This window comes from Opisthocomus hoazin, chromosome 10 (genome assembly GCF_030867145.1).
Source record: "Opisthocomus hoazin isolate bOpiHoa1 chromosome 10, bOpiHoa1.hap1, whole genome shotgun sequence".
Taxonomy (NCBI): Eukaryota; Metazoa; Chordata; class Aves; order Opisthocomiformes; family Opisthocomidae; genus Opisthocomus; species Opisthocomus hoazin.
In genome coordinates, this window is record NC_134423.1 from 30,974,630 (window position 1) to 30,994,487 (window position 19,858).

Genomic DNA, 19,858 nt, shown 5'->3' on the forward strand with positions numbered 1-19,858 from the left:
TTGCAGGGAGGGAGGAGCCGGAGAGCGGGCTCGGCCCCGGTTTGATGTGCCCTCCTCCCCCCCTGCGGTGAGGCGGGTGGTGCGGTCCGGGCAGCGCGTCCCGTTGCTAGGGGTGAGCGGGGCAGCCGCCATGGCCGGCTTCGGGCAGCCGGGGCAGGAGGCGGGAGCCGTCCCGGTGCAGGTGGGTCCGGGCAGCGCCCGAGCCGCCCCGTCCTTCCCCGAACCCCCACCGGAGCCCTCCTCGCCGAGGCGGCCGCCTCACAGCCCGGCTGAGGCGCGGGCAGCGCGGCCTGCTGCTGAGGGGACGGGAGGGCTCGGCCCCTGCCTGAGGAGAGGGCCCCGGTGAGTTTTGGATGAGGGCTTTGTGAGTGTTATGGCTCTTAGCATGACGAGACCTTCACCTTTTTCGATTAACGGCAGTGGAAACACAGGTTTTTGAGCCGGGCTGACGTGATCTCCTCACAGGCTGCCTCTACTTTTCAGTCCCTCGTTAACGCTTTTGAGGTTCCTGCACAGTGAAGCCACTGCTGCCAAGAGAGATGTCTGCAACGGCTACGGAAAGATCATTCCTTGGCAAAGGACCTCAGTCCTGAGGGTTATTGATTTTGCTTTGTGAGATTTGTTTTAAAATTAACTTTTCTCAGGTTTTCTACAATCTGTGACTTTACAGTCATCGGCTTTGTATTTTCTTATTCATAAAAATACAGAAGTATGGGAAGTTGCATGTATTTCTTTCCCATATTTAGAAAGCATTTAATTTGCGTTACATCCTGCTACGTAATCCCATGGGTTTTGGTTATGTGTGTGATTTTTGTCTTACATTGCTTTTTAGGTTCAAGATGATCTTCACAAGCTTGAAGTGAAAAATATCAACCTGAAAGGAAACGTAGAAGTCATGGATATTAGTGACCTGGAAACAGCAGCTGAAAGAACTGAACTTGGGCCGAAAGTAAGTAAAACAGAGCAGCCCCAGAGGATGATTCAGTTTTCGAGATCTCTCTCAGGAATTCACTTAGAATACACAAGGCTGTGTATTTGTCACCCTACAAGGTCCCTTTCTGGCAGCAAATGATGAGATTCATCAGACGCTGCAGTTCAGAACCATGGCTTCCTTTTCTGGGCTTTCAGATTAACTGATCTTGTGCTCCATACCGTTAGCCAAAACCTGATTTAGTCTGACAGAAGCACAAAGCCTATCCACTTTTCAGTCAAGTGAAGATCTGGATTGCTAAATTAAGTGAGTTAAATAAATTTAATATCCCTCATACCTTTGTAATAGTCTAAACATTATCTTTTCCCTCTAACAGAAACATGCTGAAAATTATTTAAATGCTATAAACAGACAAGTGTTAACTATTTCTTCTACTGATAATAAAGGAGTACATTCAAAAGAGCCCCCTAAATGGTAAGTGAAACAGCTGTTTTACTGCAGAGACAATGCAAGTAGCAAGACAGAAAACCTGTGGTATCAGAATCTTGTAAAGCAAATGAGAATATTGGCCTAGATTAGGTTATTTTGGTTTTATTTTGTTTAAGTTAAAAATCAATATAACATTACTGTAAATGCAGTTCTAAGTAGCTACAGCAACCTTCTGCTAACTCCTATGATGTTTTTGCCTAAATGCAAATTTAAATAAAAACATAGTCTTCAGGTTCAACCAGATGGAAGCAGTATGGGTTAAATAGGTAAAATCAAAGTAATTTTTAGGAACCTCACTGTTTCTTTCTTTCTAAATCAGGGGCCTTCATTTTGGTGCTTCTCAGAAACAGCTTGTTTTACCACGAGTACCGGTTGAGCCCGTGACTGTCCAGTCATACAGCAGATCAGCACTACGCCTTTCTCAAGGTTCACAGGTCTGAAATAACATACTGCTTATTCTGCCAGAGACCACATTAAATGAGTAGACTGGTGTCTTGTAAGTTGCCTGCTGATGGCATAATGTTATGTTCTGATTCCACGTGGATTCAGTTTTTTATAATATACCAACTACAACTGAAAGTGTTGAAAAATTCTCAGTAGAATGAGCAGGCTGAGAGATAGGAGCCTTCTCCCAGCCTCACAGTCCAAATAAAATGTAAGTTAGGAAGGACTTCAGTATCATGGTGGGTGCATCCACAAGCCTTCCATTCTTTATTCCGCCCTGCCAAGTATATTGTTAAGCAGTTCTGAAGCCAAGTGTTTGTTCAGGTTTAAGGTCCCAGTCCTGCAAATACCATATGCTTAACTGTGATTCTGCAAGTAACATGTCCAAAATAAATGGAACTATATCTTGGAATAGCCTGAGCACAAATCCAAATGTTTGTTTGTTTGAGACTAGAAGTGGTTGTCATTTTTTGTTTTTGCATAAAAGGCATGGCAAGTTGTGGGAAAGACTTCCATTCATGTATGGGGTAGTCACATCTATGATAAATACAGGTTTTCTCCTTGAAATCTGATTTTTTTTCTGTTTTTTATAAATCAAATCCTTGTAAAGTCATTGAAAGCCTTCTTAAAATGTCTGAAATATTTTTGCTGTTTTATTCTAAGCTGTGAATTTGACTGGTGAGTTCAAGGTGGTTTCCTCAAACATATTTTAAAAACAAACCAAGGTAAGTAGGTGAAAAATACCCATTGTCGTAATTTTGGGTTATTACTGTTTAAATCCAAGGGAGTTTTGAGTGAGAGAGAAGTGTAGGAGGCTCTTTATAGTTCTAAGACTGTTACCAGAAGTTAGAGATTGAAGCTACTTGAAAGGGTATAATCAGAATGAGCAACCTAACACTTGTATTGCTATCTTTGTAAAAGTAATCCTAATATGAAGTAGTATTAATATATTGCTTACTCTTGAAATGATGGATAAGGTGCAATGAAGATCTCTGATTTTTTTCTAGACAGTATTCCAAACCTGTCCTATATGAATACACTTACATTGTGGAAAAAATTATGAAAAAATTATCAAAAATTATTTTTAAAATTATGAAAAAATGATCAATAATTATTTAAAAATTATTTTAAAATTATGTGAAAAAAAATTATCAGAGTTTAGCTACTCTGTAAACTCTGTGCTATCTATGGTCTTTCAACTCTTCCTGTGCCCCAATGAGCTTAATTTACAGCGGAGCACATGCTCTGTCCTGCCTTGACTTTTCTCTTTGTCTTTTCATTTCTGATATCTATTGCATCTGCTTAGAAATGCATATCCAGTGACACACAAGCTAGCCCTAATTTCCCATTATAAAGAAGGTGGCGAACAGTGCAGGTTTTGCCAGCTGTTCTACATGCCCAGCATGCCAACATAAAAAGCTTTTATTATTAAATAGTTGTGAAATCCAGCTGGGAGACTACCACCTACAATTCCTTACTTCTTGTCTTTTCCTTACTTGTAGCTATAAACAGTTTGGGTTTTGTTCAGCATACTTTGGTGTTTTTCAAAATTCCTTTCCACTGAGAGGAAATATTAGTGAACTGAATATTTTTCCGCTTGCAGACAGTATTTCCAGGTACGTAGGCTTGAAAATAAGCAATGTTTCAATTTATAGTGGTTCTGAGAGAAATTAGTAGTTCATGCAGTAATATTTTTGTGCTTTGCAGTCCGTAGTACACCATGCAAGAGTAGAAGTGGAGCGTAAGTTGTGTTTGTAGTAGTTAGGATGAAACAAGGTTGGAGTAAAATAAGCACAGATGCTATTTTGACATATGCATCGCTAGAATACTTGTCATATGGGAAATCGCTTGTCCACAGGTGTCAGAATAGGCTTAAAATTATTCTTTACTCACCTATGCAGGATTTCTGAGTCATATCAGCAGCCAGATAAGACTCTGCAAATCTAGCTCGTGAGGGGAATTGTGAAGCACTGTCCCCCTTTTCCTTCCCCCACTATGTGTTGTCATTGGATTTCTGCTTCTAATAAAGCTTGAGAACCATAAGATGTGTCTTCCTCATGCAGTGATTGTAAAGCTTCTGTATAGCTATGGCTGAAAAGACATTGCTATCCGTAACTGGAAGGTGTATAGGTTCAATTTTTTTTTTTACATTTTAAAAACATGTTTAATTGAGAACAGCTGAACTGGTGCTTGTGCAGCTTTGTTTTGGGGAGGTTGTTTGTTTTTTCTAAAAGTTGATACTTTCGGTGACATTCTGAATACACAGTAGAAGTTAATATTATCTCATCTCTCATGAATTAAAGATGTAAATGAAGAGATGTTTCTAGGGTGCTCTAGAATATGCAAATAACATAAATAGCTAGACATGAAAAGTGTTTAGTTACTGATAATACAGATTGTTTCAAAGATTAATATCATCTAGTTCATTCGTAAAGGAATTGGACTCTGTTAGAAACCATGTACCACATGCATCTGCAAAACAGAATTACAGAGTGAATCAGATTTGTCAGGTTACTGTGTGACAGAAATGCCCTCCACTCTGCAATGACTTTTGAAGTAGAACAAGATTTGAACCATTTAACGGTGCTGAGCATGTCAACCTGTTCTGTATGCTCCATGTTAGTAATTGAGCACAATAATTCTCATTCTCATTGAGTGTTATATTGGTAACAATGCATTATTTGCCCTGCTATTCTCATCTTCTTCATCAAGATGGTTCAAGATAGCTTAAATTTAAGGCTTTGGATAATACAGATGAATGGATAATGTAGATGGAATAGACCCATGATAGCATCTGCTCCAGCTCCTGCAAATGTAGAATTGTCACTTGCCCCATACATCTAAGTTGACAAAGTAACTTTTATCAGTTTTTTTCAGTAAGCCCTTCAATTCTTGTTATCCTGTGCAGAATCTGCCACTTCAGCATTGATCATTTTACTGTCAGTCTGAGTGGGGAGTCTGCATTGAGTCATCTCCAATTTTAATTGAGAAGATACTCAATTTCCCCCCAATTCTTGTTTAATAGCACAAGCAGTTTCCTTTCTGTACAGCGGTGTGTTAGAGTAATAAAATAAATACCACAAAATCACTGATGAGGTGAAAATTGAACTTTCTGTCTCTGTGCAGCCATGTGGGTAAAAGAGTAATTGGCTTGGATAATAACTTTTGTTCTTACAAACCCAAATCTAAATGAGCATCTCATTGATACATCTGCTTGTAATTACTATCAAAAGAAGAGAATATATCGTGCAGATAAATAAATGAAACCATTTTTAGTGCTTTCACAAAGTAATACAATTGTTTAATAGTTCAAATACAACTCTAATGATTCTTACACTTTTTATGGCATATTTTGCTTTTAAAAAAACAGAAATATCATAAATTCCTTTTCTATGTTTACGTAATAGAAGTGTCAGCAGAGAGTTCTTGTGTGTTTGACTGGATCTTACTATGTAAGGGAGCTTTTTGTATTCCTGTGTCCACGTAATGGGATTTCAGCACATAGACTGCCAGGCCCCCGACTCCTCTGGATTGCCGCAGCTCTGTTGACTTCTCTGGTGATGCGTTGGCTTCTGCCATTTGAGGATTCTTCCTTATTCAGCATGGGTTGGTAAATAAACCCTGTTGGGTGCAGAGTCTAGTTAGCAATGTTATTGCAATAAAAGTATTGGGAGATACTACTACACTTCATACAGATCCAGGTGTAAACTGAAGCACGTGCATTAAGATGAACCAAAATGTTTTCAGCTTAAGAAACTTCTTCTCTGGTAAAAATATATGGCATCACTTCTGGTGATGTCATGAAAAGCGATTTTTTTTAATAGAAAAAGTATGTGCTTTAGATACTTTTTATAACAAGAAGGAACTTTAAAAGTCTTTTTCTGTCCTTTGGGATTTAAATAATAATATTTTTTATTAGCAAAATAGTTAAATCCATTCCATGCAGATAACACAGTACATTAAGAAACTACTATGTTTTAATTCTTGTTACTATAAGGATTTTTTATTTCCTCATTTACTTAGAAGCAAGTGCTCTATCTGCGTTGAGTCAATGGGCCATGGCTGATCCAAACAAGCTGTTCTAGTCCATCAGGTCAATGATTCCTGAATAAAAGTCTCTGGCAAACGTGGCCAAGGTAGATTGGACTCTTACTGTCGTCCATGGGAAGAATGCACATATAACACCCTCCCAATAGATAGGGTGTGTATGAACCATTTGTTATAACACAGGTAAATGGAATTCACCGATAACCTGTGTTAATCAAGTGAGTCAAACCTGATTGTCCCTTTCACTCAAAGTTTAAACTCAAAGGTGTGTGAATTTGGAAATTTCAGCGTGTGTAATGAAATTAATTGAACAAATTTTGGCAAAAGCATCTATTTGAATAGTAGTTGTATGCCTTCCTAAGTCGTCCATCTAATCAAAAGGCAGTTTTTCATTGTTTGCCCAGTTCTGTGTGGATAGTCAAACAACATGAATATTTATCATAATTTTGCAAATTTATCAATGTTAGCCGATTCCTGCTTATAAACACTTCCTAGTGCAGTTATTTTAAGAATATGCATATTGTATATTTCAGCAGCAGCTGGAAATGGATATGAAAATTATGCCTGACCCACAGAACATCAATAATAAAGCTGTTTTAAAACAACAGAACTATGAGACCAGGCTGCCACTTATAATTAAGAAAAAATCTGCTCCTGTAAGTAACTTATATTATCTTTTGGGCTTATTTTATACTTTTCACTGTTGAAGTTAATACATATCAGATCTAAGTTTAAAAATATGTTTTTAAGTGAAAGTACCTCAATTTCCTACCTTTTGACATTGATAGGTCACAATCAAAACTTTTTCAGTGACAGTCCTGGGGAAAACAAACCTGCAGCATCACAGGTTTAGGTAGCAAGACCCCAGTCCAGCAAAAGTAGAAGTGTACGTGGGAATGTGCATGGTAAGTAGTCTCAGTAAAATCAGGGAGTGAAGATAAGCGAACTGGAGCTTGTGGAGTTTAGGATGTGTCCCAAAGATCAAGGAAGAAGTAGAAGGGGTTTGCTGACAAGAATGGGCTTTCAGTTGTTCATTCTCTGGCCGTTTCTTAAGAAGATAAGAATACATTCTGTTTTCAGAGGATAACAGGATTGTTAGGAATGAGTGGAAAAGGCTTGTACTTTGTTTTGATACTCTTTTTAATTGACTTGTTTTGGAAAAGCAATCTTGCCACATGATTGCTGACCCTGACCAGAAATCAGTGTCACTGAATCAAAAAAATAGAGGTTATACTGAAAGAGATTCCGAATCCTAGAGTGACTATGCAAATTTAGGTGGTGTTTACATCTTATTTTTGTGACATGGTTTAGGAGGGAATGTCAAGTTCTACTTCTTAGCTCCATGCTGGGAGCACTTGCACTTGGAATGTGAGGGACACGTTCAGATCCTTCCTTTCCATATGGAGATATTTCCATGTCTGTAGATCCTAAGTGCCCTCGCTGTCAAGTTACAAGCTATTCTGAAGCACGGCCTTTCTTTTCATTCTAGTCAAGCTGTTTTCCTTAGTACAAAACAATTATCTACCAAAGCTGAGACTGAGCACTTCCACAACACTCTCCTCGGAGTACCCTGACTAGTATCCATCACCATCAAATCACCCTTCTCTATTCTTCTCTCTGGTCTGAGAATGTTCAAATTGTGTAAGATTAAATTTTGATTCTTCCAAATTTGTGTTCTGCAACCTCAGCTCGTCTTAAACAAATGAACACAATGATGATATTTTCTGTGAAGTATGCTTTTAAAAAAATTTAATAGGCACAGACATCCCTCCAAAGATCAATTATGTTCACGAATTTAGCATAGCACTGTGGTCCACATGAAAGAATATGCCCACTGGTCTCACACAAGAATGCTTTTCTACAATTTAATTTATGTAGTAGAAGCATTATGCAGCAAGCCCAGTGCTATAAGAGACATTCTAGGGTATTTAGTTTTAAACAACATAAACAGAATCTGTGAATGGCACAGTTGTAAGCTGCCACTTATAAAAAATGATTTTTGAAAGCTGTTGCCCAGACTAAGAGGTGATTTGTCTAACCCTGTGATATAGAGTTAATTAGAAGAAAGCATCATGGCTAATAGCTTTTTAGAACCACTCTAAAACACTCACAGAGAGGAATATTATACTACTGCAGAGAGCCATGTGTTTTACCACTCTCACTGAAACATACTGATCAGAGAAAACTTAACGTTGACTTAAATTACAAACGTTTAGTGTAAATTAGTCAAGCTCTCTGATACATATTTACAGTTGTGAAGGAACTGTTTATGACAGGGAGATGGGCTGAAAAATCGAGTAGGTATTTCCTAACTCTAATTTATTCCACTAATCTATTCTACTTTAGAAGTTTTCGAATGCCATGACACAATCTGTGTTTTGAAATGTTCTAGCTTCACTGGGGGTAAAATTTTGCAATTAGATTTGCAAAATCCACTACCGAGACTGTGAATTAAGGCGTTTTTATTAAATGTGATCTATACTAGCACTTAGAGGAATGATAGTTATGGATCACCAATAGTAACAAAAATAAATCAAAGTGTAGTTGCAGGCATAAAATTATATGGTCTTTAGTTTTGAAAAAAATATGAATTAAAGTCACTACAAGAATTAAATTAGGTGCTACCTGCCCTGTTTTTGCTAATCAGCCGTTAGAGGGCAATATTTCTACGCACACATGCGGGCACACACACACATATACCGGTGTACATGCCCTACATATGTATGTAAGTTCAAAGATTATCTCTCCCCAAAAAATCAGTGCCAGAAGGACTCTCATTGAAGCAAATTAAAAACTAATTGCTTGGTTAAGTGCATTCAGGTTTTTTCCAAGAGCTGTCAGCACCTGAGTTTTCAGGGAGACCTGAGCATTTAAAAATGTGGTGAGATTAAAAACACACTGGTTTGAGGTGACCGCATAGGTCAAGCACAAATCTACACGGGCTTTTTATTCTCCTGCCGTTTGAGTAGTTTGAAAAATTATTAGTAAGGATCTCATTGTTTCATGAAAAATGTCTTCTTTTTTTGCTCTTTTGGTATTCTAAAGTTGCTGATGCTGGATTTTATGACAGAAACTAAGAGCAATTAACTGTTGCCCTTTTGTACCTTTTTGGGTCTGATAAGCACTAGTGCTTCATCCTCGGTAAAGTTCTGTAGTTATCTGAAAATGAGGACTGTAATTCTGTTTGAAACACCATGGGCAGACCAGGCATCACTTTATTTTGTAGCCTATATCCGAATAACAAGTGAAAAATGATGAGTAGATAATTATTAAATATGTATACTTCCCGTGGAGTATCTAGCAAAACAAATAGTAATCTGAATTGCAGCAAAAATAATTCTGACTAACTGCTGCAATGTAGAAAAGATTCACAACTATACCTTTAATTTTCATAGGACTGCTGTTCTTTTATAGAATTATACTGGCAGTTTTTGGTCCTTCTTTTCTTATAAATGTATATTATACTGTAAACTTAGGAACCTTTTAATTTATTCATGAGGTAGAATTTAATATGGTGATGATTTCTAGCCTTTATGACTTGCATCTTATATAGTGTGGCTCTAATGGTGATGGCAGTGATTCTGTGTTGTGGTGGGGGTTTTTTTAAGTTAACTTATTTGTTAACACAGCCATTCTAATCATATCCTCGGTTATTCATTCTTTATTGAGTATGTGCGTCATGCTGATCACTAATGCTTATCACTGAAATCCTATTCATTTCCAAAATTATAAAGTAAGGCAAAGCAGGGCAATTCTTTTCATTTCAATTGACTAGAGGAAGTTGTAGAAGAAAAAGAGGTCTTTTGGTCCTCAAAACCTGGTTGTGTTTTAAACTTATGCGTATGGCTATAATTACAGTCAAAGCGTAATTTGGCAGCGGTAGCAGAATGAGGCTTAAACAAATCGGTGTTACACTACAGTAATTCAAAATAAGCTTGTTGCATTTGTATTATGGTATGTAATCATAATAACCAGCACAGTGAATTAATAAAATCTTCTTGTCACTAAAAGTAAGAAGGAAATAATTGGTGAGATAGGGTTAACTTAACAGATGACTATAGTCAGCATCCTTTCAACCTAGAAATGGGAATGTGAAGGTCACCCCCATCTCAGATGACAAACGTAGAACATTTTGTTGGTAAACAAATTAATCTTTTGAAAGGTCACCATTTGTTTTAAGTTTTTATCCAGTTCTTGTCATCTGGAATTGGAGATTGACTGTCATTTTGCTAGGTAGGGGTGCAGCCGAAGCTGCTGAAGCTGTTTCTGTACATATCAGCATTCCTTGACAAAACTCGATGCCTGATTGTGATGCTATGGGCTGCTGGTTTACAGCTGTCTCCGGACAAGAATGGAGGCCCACCCCTGAATTCCAATAAGGTGGTCCTGCATATTCTGCTTCGTGTAAGCTGGCCCTTTGCCCACAAGTAAAATGTACTGTAGTTCAAGCCAGCAATTATCTTTCTTACTTCCTTCTGTGCCGCTTCTGTTGCCTTTTTCAAAAAGCAGATGTGGGATTCACCAAAGTTCTCCATCTATTCTCTCTTGCACCTGTTACGGCAGAATTTTGATATAGGTAAATTTCTGGGAGAGCTAGCAGTAGGCCATAAAAGGAGCAAAGCTTGATTTTTCCTCGTACGTGGAAAATTGACGGTTCAGAGCCATCTCTGGTTACTTTAAGAGCTTAAAGTAGGTAAGAATAACACAGAAGACCTGTTGTTAAAGATGCCTGGTGGCTCCATATTGAAGGTTTTATGTTGGGCTTTCCATTTAAATTGGACTTTATTTTCTGTAGATCAACAAAATCTAAGGGAAGTATATGTGATAATATCTCCGTATTACATCTAAGGGACACGGTATTAATCATGAGGTAGATAAAATGCTGGATTACGTAAATTGGAATGAGAAGGACAAACTTTAATTTTCTATGCAGTTTTCCTACTTGGATGTCTTGACTAAAAAGACAACCAGTCAGAAGTTGTTCATATTTTAAATCTCTTGCAGAGACTGTTACAGATTTGACTCATCTGACTTTAGAATAGTTCCATTGACACTGGTGAGAATTTGTCCTTTACTTAGCATTCAGTATTTCTGCATTGAATTCCACGTGCTGGTTCTTAGACTCGGAGGACCAAAAATACTTTATTTGAAGCCACAATTAAACATTTTCTTTGTTTATTATTTATTCCTAAGATTATTTGGCTTGATTGTCAAAACAAGGTTTTTTTTCCCAATAGAAACTGATAGATGATGGAAGTGCAGGTGAAACTATTCCTTGACACTGCTTCCTTGCTTTGTCACTTAGCGTGTAAATCAACACAGAACAACATTGGTTTAGACTGTAAGGCTGTGAAACTATAAAATGCAACAAAATCCCACAGTAGTTCTCATCTAGACAAAGCCAAAGCTGACCTGATCTGTTGTGGGTAGTAGATTTGAGGATGGACTTGGTGTGCTATGGAGTCCCTGCTAACCAGCATTTCTATTATTTCTACGATTCTGTGATTGAAGGCAGAGAGTGAAAATCGCTTAGCAACTCTGCCTTTGCTCCTCTTGAATTTTTTACAATCTGAACTGATTTTCTCCCATTGCTCAAAATTTAGATACCTCCTTCTCCTGCGCGAACAGCAGGCTCTGTTGCTTTGCAACCACTTATGGGACAGACCGACTGAAGCCTCTCTGTATCCTTCCATACTGACATAGAAATTATTTCTGAATCAGTTATCAAAGCAGCTTTGCATCTCCCTTAAAGTAAGTTTGTCTAAACGATACTTTCTTAGCTTGCTTATACAGTGTGATCAGATAGCTTCAAAAGCCTTGCGAAAGTTAAGTAGTACTTACTGTTTCTCCCTTCTTCACAATGCTTGAAAACGTCTTGTAGAAAAAAATTAGATTGGTCTGACAAATTTCATCTTGAACCATGACAGCAGCTTCAAGTTACTCATTTATTTTTTACTTTCCAGATGTTTATGATTAGCTTGTTTGGTTATTTATTTAAGAATTTTTCCAAGAATTGTAGTTAAACCAATAGAGCTAGAATTCCTCAATACATCCTTCGCCCCTTTCTAAAGATAGTGGTATGTTCTTTTGCAGTCTTCTAGTATATTTTCCATTCTACAAGAGTCCCACCAGCATTTCTGAGATTGCTTCAGACAGTTCTCTAAGTATCCTAGAGTGCATTTGATCAGGATCAGCCAGTTTCAAAACCTCTGAGCCACTATCTGATCTGTTTTGCCCTAAAGGTAGCCTGAGACACCATCCCTTTTGCACTACAATTGAGTGAGTTAATTCTACTCATAACTAGCTGCTTTTTAATGATAATTATGAATGTACTTAATGATGTAATTTTTTATTACCCAGAATTTTCTTCCTACTTTCACCTTAGTTTGTCTTACTTGTTTAAGCTAACAAGAAGCAGTTATCAGTATGCTGATTTTCTGTTATCTACATGCTTTTTTCTTCTTTTGAGATCAACAAAGATCATATGATTTATCAATTTTGGTAATTTGCTATCCTTCCTACCCTGCTTCATCTCTGGAATAGTTTGAGCTTGTTTCTCTGATACTTTCTATCTGTGGAACAGACTGTTCAGCAGAGTTCCATTTGCCCTTAGACTTACCTTCTACAAGCTCTTACCTGCCAGTTTTCCTGAGCGTGTTGAAATCTGACCTTAGTTCCCTTTACAGGGCTTATGAGCTGTGTACATCAAATCTTGATAGGATCTTCTTGATAAAAAATATGAAGGTAGATGACAATTTGGAGAAGATAATCATGAAACGATAGATTACTCTGTTATATACCTTTTCTGCCATTATTATCAAGCTCTGATGTTTTCTGGTATTTACTTACCAAATCTCCTCTAACTAATCTTTCTGGTTGATAAACTGTAGTTTTGGTACATGACAGAACTCTTCTTTTCTCTGCACTTAATAGTAGCCTCTAGTCTTTTGCTCAGGGAGAAGCAAATTTATAAACATATTTATAATAAGATGTTGTTCTAGTTAAATATTGCTGTCTAGGTGAAAAGCAAACAAATAGAGAACTAATCGGAAAATCCCTGTGGTGTTACAAGTGCCCTATTTAAAATGAAGCAAAGAGCAAAAAATCAAGTGGGAGAGGTTTATCCACAGGAGAAAAACACTTTAGAAAGGGTAATAGAATTGTTTTTCTCATGTCCCAGGTTAATTACACTCAGAAGCGCTGGAAATGAAAAAATAGTTTTTCAGCACACCCCAAGCATATTATAAGGCAAGGAAGTCTTGGTCTGCACTGCAAATCAAGTGCTCCCTGCCAGCCCTAGAAAACTGTGCTTTAAAAGTACTCGTGATGAAGCAGGCTGTGTGCTGACTGCACTAAAGTGTACTCACTGAATCATAATCTTCCTAACAAACTTCACCAGAGGACATTATTCATGCAGAAAAATGTTGGAGGTTCCAACCACCTCATAGCAGGAACAGCTGCTTGGGTTCTGCCAGGGAGGAAGCAGGTGAGGTGCCTACAGGTTGGTGTTGGATAGGAGGGTGTGATCCTTTGCTTCCATGCTGTTTGGGCTCTGTCTACACTATAAACATCAAAATGCTAGTTAGGAGCAGCTGGTTCTGGAATATCTGGTATTAAATTTGCTAGGTTTTGTGTTTATAAAAGCTGTAGGTGTGAGTAAAGGTTTTAAAGTGCTCCGGCATAAACAGATGGAAGTCTATTGAAAACCTTTTAAAAAGATGCAATCTTTTAAAGTTAAATCACTGATTAATGGTAATAAAACTATATAATGATGCTAAAAGTAAACTTATTTATTTCAGTACTTAATATTTTAAAAAATATTTTTAAGGTTGTCTTGTAATTGAGTTGGCTTAATTTTAGTGAAAATCCCTGAAGGCTAAAAGCATTTTGTCAAATTTTGCTCTGGTGTCTTCAAGAGGGCAGCTAATGCAGCAAATAAGATGCTGAAAGAAAACAGAAGGGTGTGTAGACAGGGTGGAATTTTCGTAGGTAACTGGTTTGGGTCCGCTCCATAGCTGCACTATGTTGCCTGTGCTATGTAATGAAGTGAATCATAGTGGCACTGTGCAATATAAATGAGAGCTTAAATAACATTACAGTTGCATCTGTCCTTATTTTAATGTGACACCTACCATGGACTTTATAGAAATTAAAGGATACAGCAAAGAAGAATTAAATATCTGTCTCCAGTTTAAAAAAAACAAACCAAACAAACATCTAGGCTGCTTTTGAACTCATACTCTCCACCTGAATTGCCTTTCTTTGTAGCTTATTATATTCTTATCAACACAAATGAAATATGGATGTTTCATAGTGCTGTTTATCAAAAAATCTCCTGGGATTTAAACTAGGGTAAAACTGACCAATAGTAAAATCAGTGCTGCTTTACTGATACAGTAACAATAGCCTGAAAAAGGAGTCACTCTTTAATTAAATTTCTTCCTTTTAATGTATTTTTGTTGTGTTCTCAACAAACTGCTGGGACTGAGAGTGAGTAGAAAAGTGTGGTTTATTATTTCCCTTTCTCAGTATCAAGCCACTTATATGCCAGCTGGTATAAAGTTAATCTTTGTTATATGCTTATTGCTATTTTCTTGGAACACAAGGACATGAAGATTCATACATCTAGATCCCTTAAAGCATAATGCTTCATAATGGCCATAACTAAAATGAGTGCCTATGATTTCTCTGAAAGATTCTCTATTATGAGGAAGCGTACATGTTTTCTATCTCCCTAATGTCTCTCACGGACAGTGTTATTATACAAATTGGGAGGAAAAATTATAATAGTTTATTTTGATCTATCTCATTTCCCTATTAGGATTATAAGCAGTTCTTTAGAATTGCCTGTCCCTTTCTATGAAGTTGATGGTTGATGTTATTCACTAATTATGACACAATAGTGCTCAAAGATCCCAATCATGGCCTGGATCCTATTGTACTAAAAGCTGTACACAAGCATGATAACCAGTCATTAAAACCTAGTATTTTAAACCAGGAAGTCCCAATGTGCTCTATAAAAGAGGTCAATACCATTATTCCCATTTTGCAGATATATCAATAAATCCTATCTTTCTGATTTTATGTATTTAATATTATTTTAAGATGATTTATCATTCGTAATGAAATAATTTTTTAAAAAATAAATTTAAAAAATTTCCAGCACGTGGCATTATGTTGTCTTCTGTGCAGCTCATCAGTAGGGTTCAAAAATTTCTATCCAATGCAAGAATTTCTGACCATTAGACTAGTGGAGTAACTGGAAACAGACTGTCACCCACAAAAGCATGGGACTTTTTTTTTATGGGCCTTCACAGCTATTTGCTGACTGAAAGGAGACTGTGTGACCTTGAGGTCTACCCCAAATTGTGAGGGAGACGTGCCCTGTTGTGTACAAAGCTAGCTGCTTCCTTTTCCCAGTCTGTCCCAGTTTCCCCTTTTCCCATTTTTATCTTGCCCCAGTCTCTCTGTTCCTTACAGTTGTCATCTGCGACTGGTTCCAGAACATATCCTTGTCTTACCTGCCCGGTTCTCTGCCAGGCTCCCAACCTATCTGCCAGGCTTTGTCCAGCCTGCCCCTGTCTTCTTCCCTAACTCTGCTGCCCCCAGGTCTTTGTCCTTGTCCAGTTTGCCTGCTGGCTTTCCTGTTTGCTCAAAGACCCGGTATGCCCCTCCAGCTACCTTTCTTCTTCTGGAGATTATTAATGTATTCACACCTGTGGGCTGGCACTTATTTACCCTATTCATTCCAATTTAGTTGCTTGGTTCTTGTGTTGCCTGGACCCAGCATCACAGTTACTGGAGACCCTGTAAAGTTGCAGTTGCAGAGGAGGGTCTGAGCAGCATATATTAGAGCACACCCAATCCCTAAGTAGTTTAGTTACTAAAGCTAGGAAACCTTTGTCTAGACTTCCAAAAATCTGTTGACAGAGTAAGATTTGATAGACTGGTGTTAAATTTTCCTTTTGCTTCACAAAACATTTGAGTTTGTTGAATCTTTCACGTCTCTCTAGGCTTATCATTGTCTCATTTTTGTAGCATCAGCCAGGCAAAAGAAAACAATATAATCTTCCACTGATGGTGATTCACTGTCATCGAGTGAGAGATCTCAACGACGTTACTTGCCTTGAAGTTGCATGTGCTGTAACACTTTAAACCCACTGAGTATCTAGCTCTCTGTATTCCTAGTCAGCAAGAAACTGAAGATACTGAGGGTATAGGAGAGGGAAAAATATGTTAGAGAATAGCACAGAGTTTTTGTATTTATAATACTGAATTATAAAGTGGCAATATAGTCTTTTCCCTATGCAACGCTCTGTATGTGCGATAATAAGCGTAACAGTAAGACACATGATATCGCTGTCCCAGAGCGATGTGTGTCACTGCTTGAATTCCTGGCGCTTAGAACCAGCCGAGAACCAGCAGGTTCCTTTTTTTCAGGCAGGCACAGGTTAATTGGGGAAGGAAGGGAGCTTTAATCCCCACATTAGCACAGCCAGTGTGGCACTTGTTTCCACATCACATTATCAGGCTGTGTCATCCCCTGCTGTCCTGCAGGAACCCTGAAACTTCAGAAGTCTGTGATACTTTACTGTTCCCTGATTTGTAAGGAGTTTCACATATTTTTAATTCTGTTGGTATTCTTTCCAGTGAAAATGTATTTAGGCATTTGAAAGTACTTCCTTTTCTTTCTGGTACCTTGCCTGTGTATGTATTTTATATATTTGTTCTGTCAATAAATGCTATATTTACACTACACTCATTAAAACTGAGCAAACTTATTGTGATTCCTTTATTAACTAGTACATTGATTTTTGCATAGCAGAAGTCACAAGACATCAATTGGATTTAATTAACTTTATTTTAAATTACTAAAGTAATGACAGTAGACAATACTGTAGCATGTTTGTAAGTAGTAAAAGCAGTGCATGTACTGGTATGTTATTAAATCTTAAACTATTACTAGCAGAAATTTTATTTATTATTTATTATTGTGGGAGTAGAAAAGTGTGTCTTCGCAAATCTCGGATTTCTGTCTGTTAAAAGAAGATTCTGTCTTTTCCTAGATGTGTAGTCAGAAGGTAGTGAAAGGTCATACAAGTAGCAGCCTTTGGGGTGTGCCTGCCTCTCACTACATGGATTCTCCCTTACCCCCGCTAGAAGAAGATATAATGAAAGGTGAGTCACTGAAACCCACCTGGGTACTGTTGCCACAAGATATGTACTACATAAGCAGTGTTGTTTGCTGTTTGCAGCAGAGAACTGGTAATCAAATTTTCTGGCACCTCAAAACCTGAGAGAATTGTGATCTCAAACATTGCAAAAGGTAGAGAACAACTTCAGACTACTTAGTCCCTGTGGTAGCTAACTTTGGACATAGCATAGGCCATGTTGAGCATCATCCTCCCTGAGTCAGTTATCTTGTAATTCACAGAGTTCAGTTGCTACTGGAAAGAAGAATTGTGTGTGGTGGAGGCTTCTTGTATGTCTAAATAACATGGGCAAAATAAACGGTCATGATTAATGTCTGGCTGTTAATCATTCAATCTTAACTAGAGACCTGCACTCAGACTATTTTAGCAATCAGTCCATATTCATGATTATATGATTACATTGTGGTTTACAAGAGTTAATTCTTATCCATTCTGCATATTAAATACTGTACAAGTGTGTCATTCCTTCTCAGAATCAGCATTGTTATATCTTTCATGTATTTGTCAATTTTTATAGGCAAAGCTCACCTTCCTTGAAGGCAAAATATTGAATACTGCAAGAGACGAATCTTTCAGTAACAGAAAACTGCTGCTTTTCTAGTTTTATTTGGAATTGGAAGAACTTGAGTCTGTCTTTGCTTAATTCTTTTTTTATTGCTACTAATTCTTTTTCTTTCATAGCTGGAATATATATGAATTTTTCAGTAGTTCCATCTTCTTCTAGGTGTTGTGAGCCTAACTGAACAAAGGCTTGTCCTTCCAGCAGCAAAGATAACTCTCCAGACACCTCCTGTTGTATCCAAAGCAGCACCTTCCTATGAATATCCCAGGCAACACAAGAAATCAGTTGTAGGTGAGCACAAAGGATTGATAACAACCATCAGCTGCATCCCCAGTTTCAGTCACAAGAGAACAGCTGTCTAATGAGTGCCCACTCAAATTCTTAAGAAGACAAAGTGCATAAAGGTGTACATTGAGCATCCTGTGTCTCCAGCTGAATGGGAATCAGATTTCTTAATCCCTGTGAGGATTTGGTCCCTGTTCATTTCTGAAATCCTGGTATGTTCCTACCTACATATTTCCAGTTCTAAGCACCTGAATCTGAAGATCTGACCATTGATGTTAGTGTAGAGCCAGTGTTACTGCAAGTCATGACTTTACATGACTTACTACAGCTGATTAAGCATCTGTCTTGCCAGTGTGATTAAATGAATGACTCCTAATAAGTGAATATACTCTGGGCAATGGGATTCTGATCTATCACAAAGTGTACTCAAAACTGTTGTTGCTACAACTGCTTGTGGCATGTGATATCAGTATGGATGCAACTATCCATGGAAGTATGGATAAGCAAAATGAACAGTGGGCTCAGTTGCAATCCCATAAATTTGAGAAGTTCTAGTGAAAAGGGGTGGTTGGAAAATAAAATTACATGTGGAATAGTCTGGAGTATAAGTGCTAGTATTCTGACATTGTTATCGTGGGTATACCGTCGGCTGGCATGTTACAAACTTTAGAACATTATAGATTAAAACTGAATATTGCAACCCACTTGGGCAGGAGAGCAAACTGGAGCCTGCCAGTACCTAATGGTAGGTGGTAGAGCATCAGTTTGATGCTGTTGTTGCACTTCTAATAATGAAACCTGCGATCATTTTTTTTCCTTCGGTACAGGAGAGACAAGTAGTAGGGTGGAGCCTGAGAATACAGACACCATCACCTTCCCAAACTCAAAGGAAGGAATTTGTGGCCCATATTCCTCTAGTGAAGGTAACATTGCACCGCTTCCATCCAGCAGCTCCATGGTTTCAGCAAGGAAGTCAAAGCCGGCGTGGGCGTATCCAGCTCAACAGTTGGAATCTGAGCTGCAGATTTCCTCTCAGACACAGGTATTTAGACAGTGAGGACAATGAGGTTTTTACTCATGTTTTCAATAGTCTTCACCAGAGATGGTTTAAATAAATCACTGAATTGGTACAGGAGGGTTCAAACCAAATCCAGTAAATAGTAAATATTGAAGTAAAATAGGAAATACTTCATATATTGCCAGTTTCTACTTTCTCAAGTCTTCTACCTAAATTTGTCTGTTTTTTCACAGAATCTCAGAAAATAAGTCTAGAAAGGATGTTACGAGGTTATCTAGACCTCCAGGCAGAATTACCTGTACCTGTAATATTGCAGACAGATGTTTTTCTAACCTGTTCTGAAAACTTTCGGTGATAGCAGCTCCACAGTCTCCCTAGGCCATCTGTTCCAGTGCTTAACTAACTGTCTTTACTGTTATAAAAGAGTTTTTTAATGTCTCATGTAAATCTCTCTCACTGCAGTTAAGCAAATGTAGTGTTTCCCTTTATATTTACAGAAGACTATAGGGGAGTTTGACCTTGACTGCTTAATGCGTGCTGATTGTTCTTGATCCCCATGCAAAAGGGACATTTCTTTCTTTTTATGGCTAATTATTGTGTTCCATAGTAAACTGATTGGAGCTTTGCTTCATCTTTCCAGACTTTTTGACTTTTGTGGCATTGAGGAGATCTGAAAATGAAAGAGGAGATCTGAAATCAAAGAGAAAGCAAAGTGGAGAAATGGAGATCAATGAGTTATTAATGTCAATAAAAATACTTACCTAAAAATACATTGAAAATCAGCACTAATGAGTTGCTGGCTAAAGTTGTCAGTGAATGTGGAGTTCTGTTAAGAGGCGGGAGCATTTCTATTCCAAGTCTTACCCCAT

At 37.8% G+C, this 19,858-nt stretch overlaps 1 protein-coding gene across 1 annotated transcript in view; it reads left to right on the top strand.

Annotated features, from left to right (window-relative positions):
* The first annotated feature begins 130 nt into the window (after positions 1-130).
* IQCH (IQ motif containing H) overlaps positions 131-19,858 on the top strand; it is a 68,953-nt gene continuing 49,225 nt past the window's right edge. Inside the window, exons 1-8 of the mRNA XM_075431607.1 lie at positions 131-181; positions 833-949; positions 1,308-1,405; positions 1,740-1,854; positions 6,445-6,567; positions 16,978-17,089; positions 17,849-17,977; positions 18,799-19,013. Coding sequence (XP_075287722.1) covers positions 131-181; positions 833-949; positions 1,308-1,405; positions 1,740-1,854; positions 6,445-6,567; positions 16,978-17,089; positions 17,849-17,977; positions 18,799-19,013 — 960 coding nt within the window. The remainder of the gene's footprint in view (positions 182-832; positions 950-1,307; positions 1,406-1,739; positions 1,855-6,444; positions 6,568-16,977; positions 17,090-17,848; positions 17,978-18,798; positions 19,014-19,858) is intronic.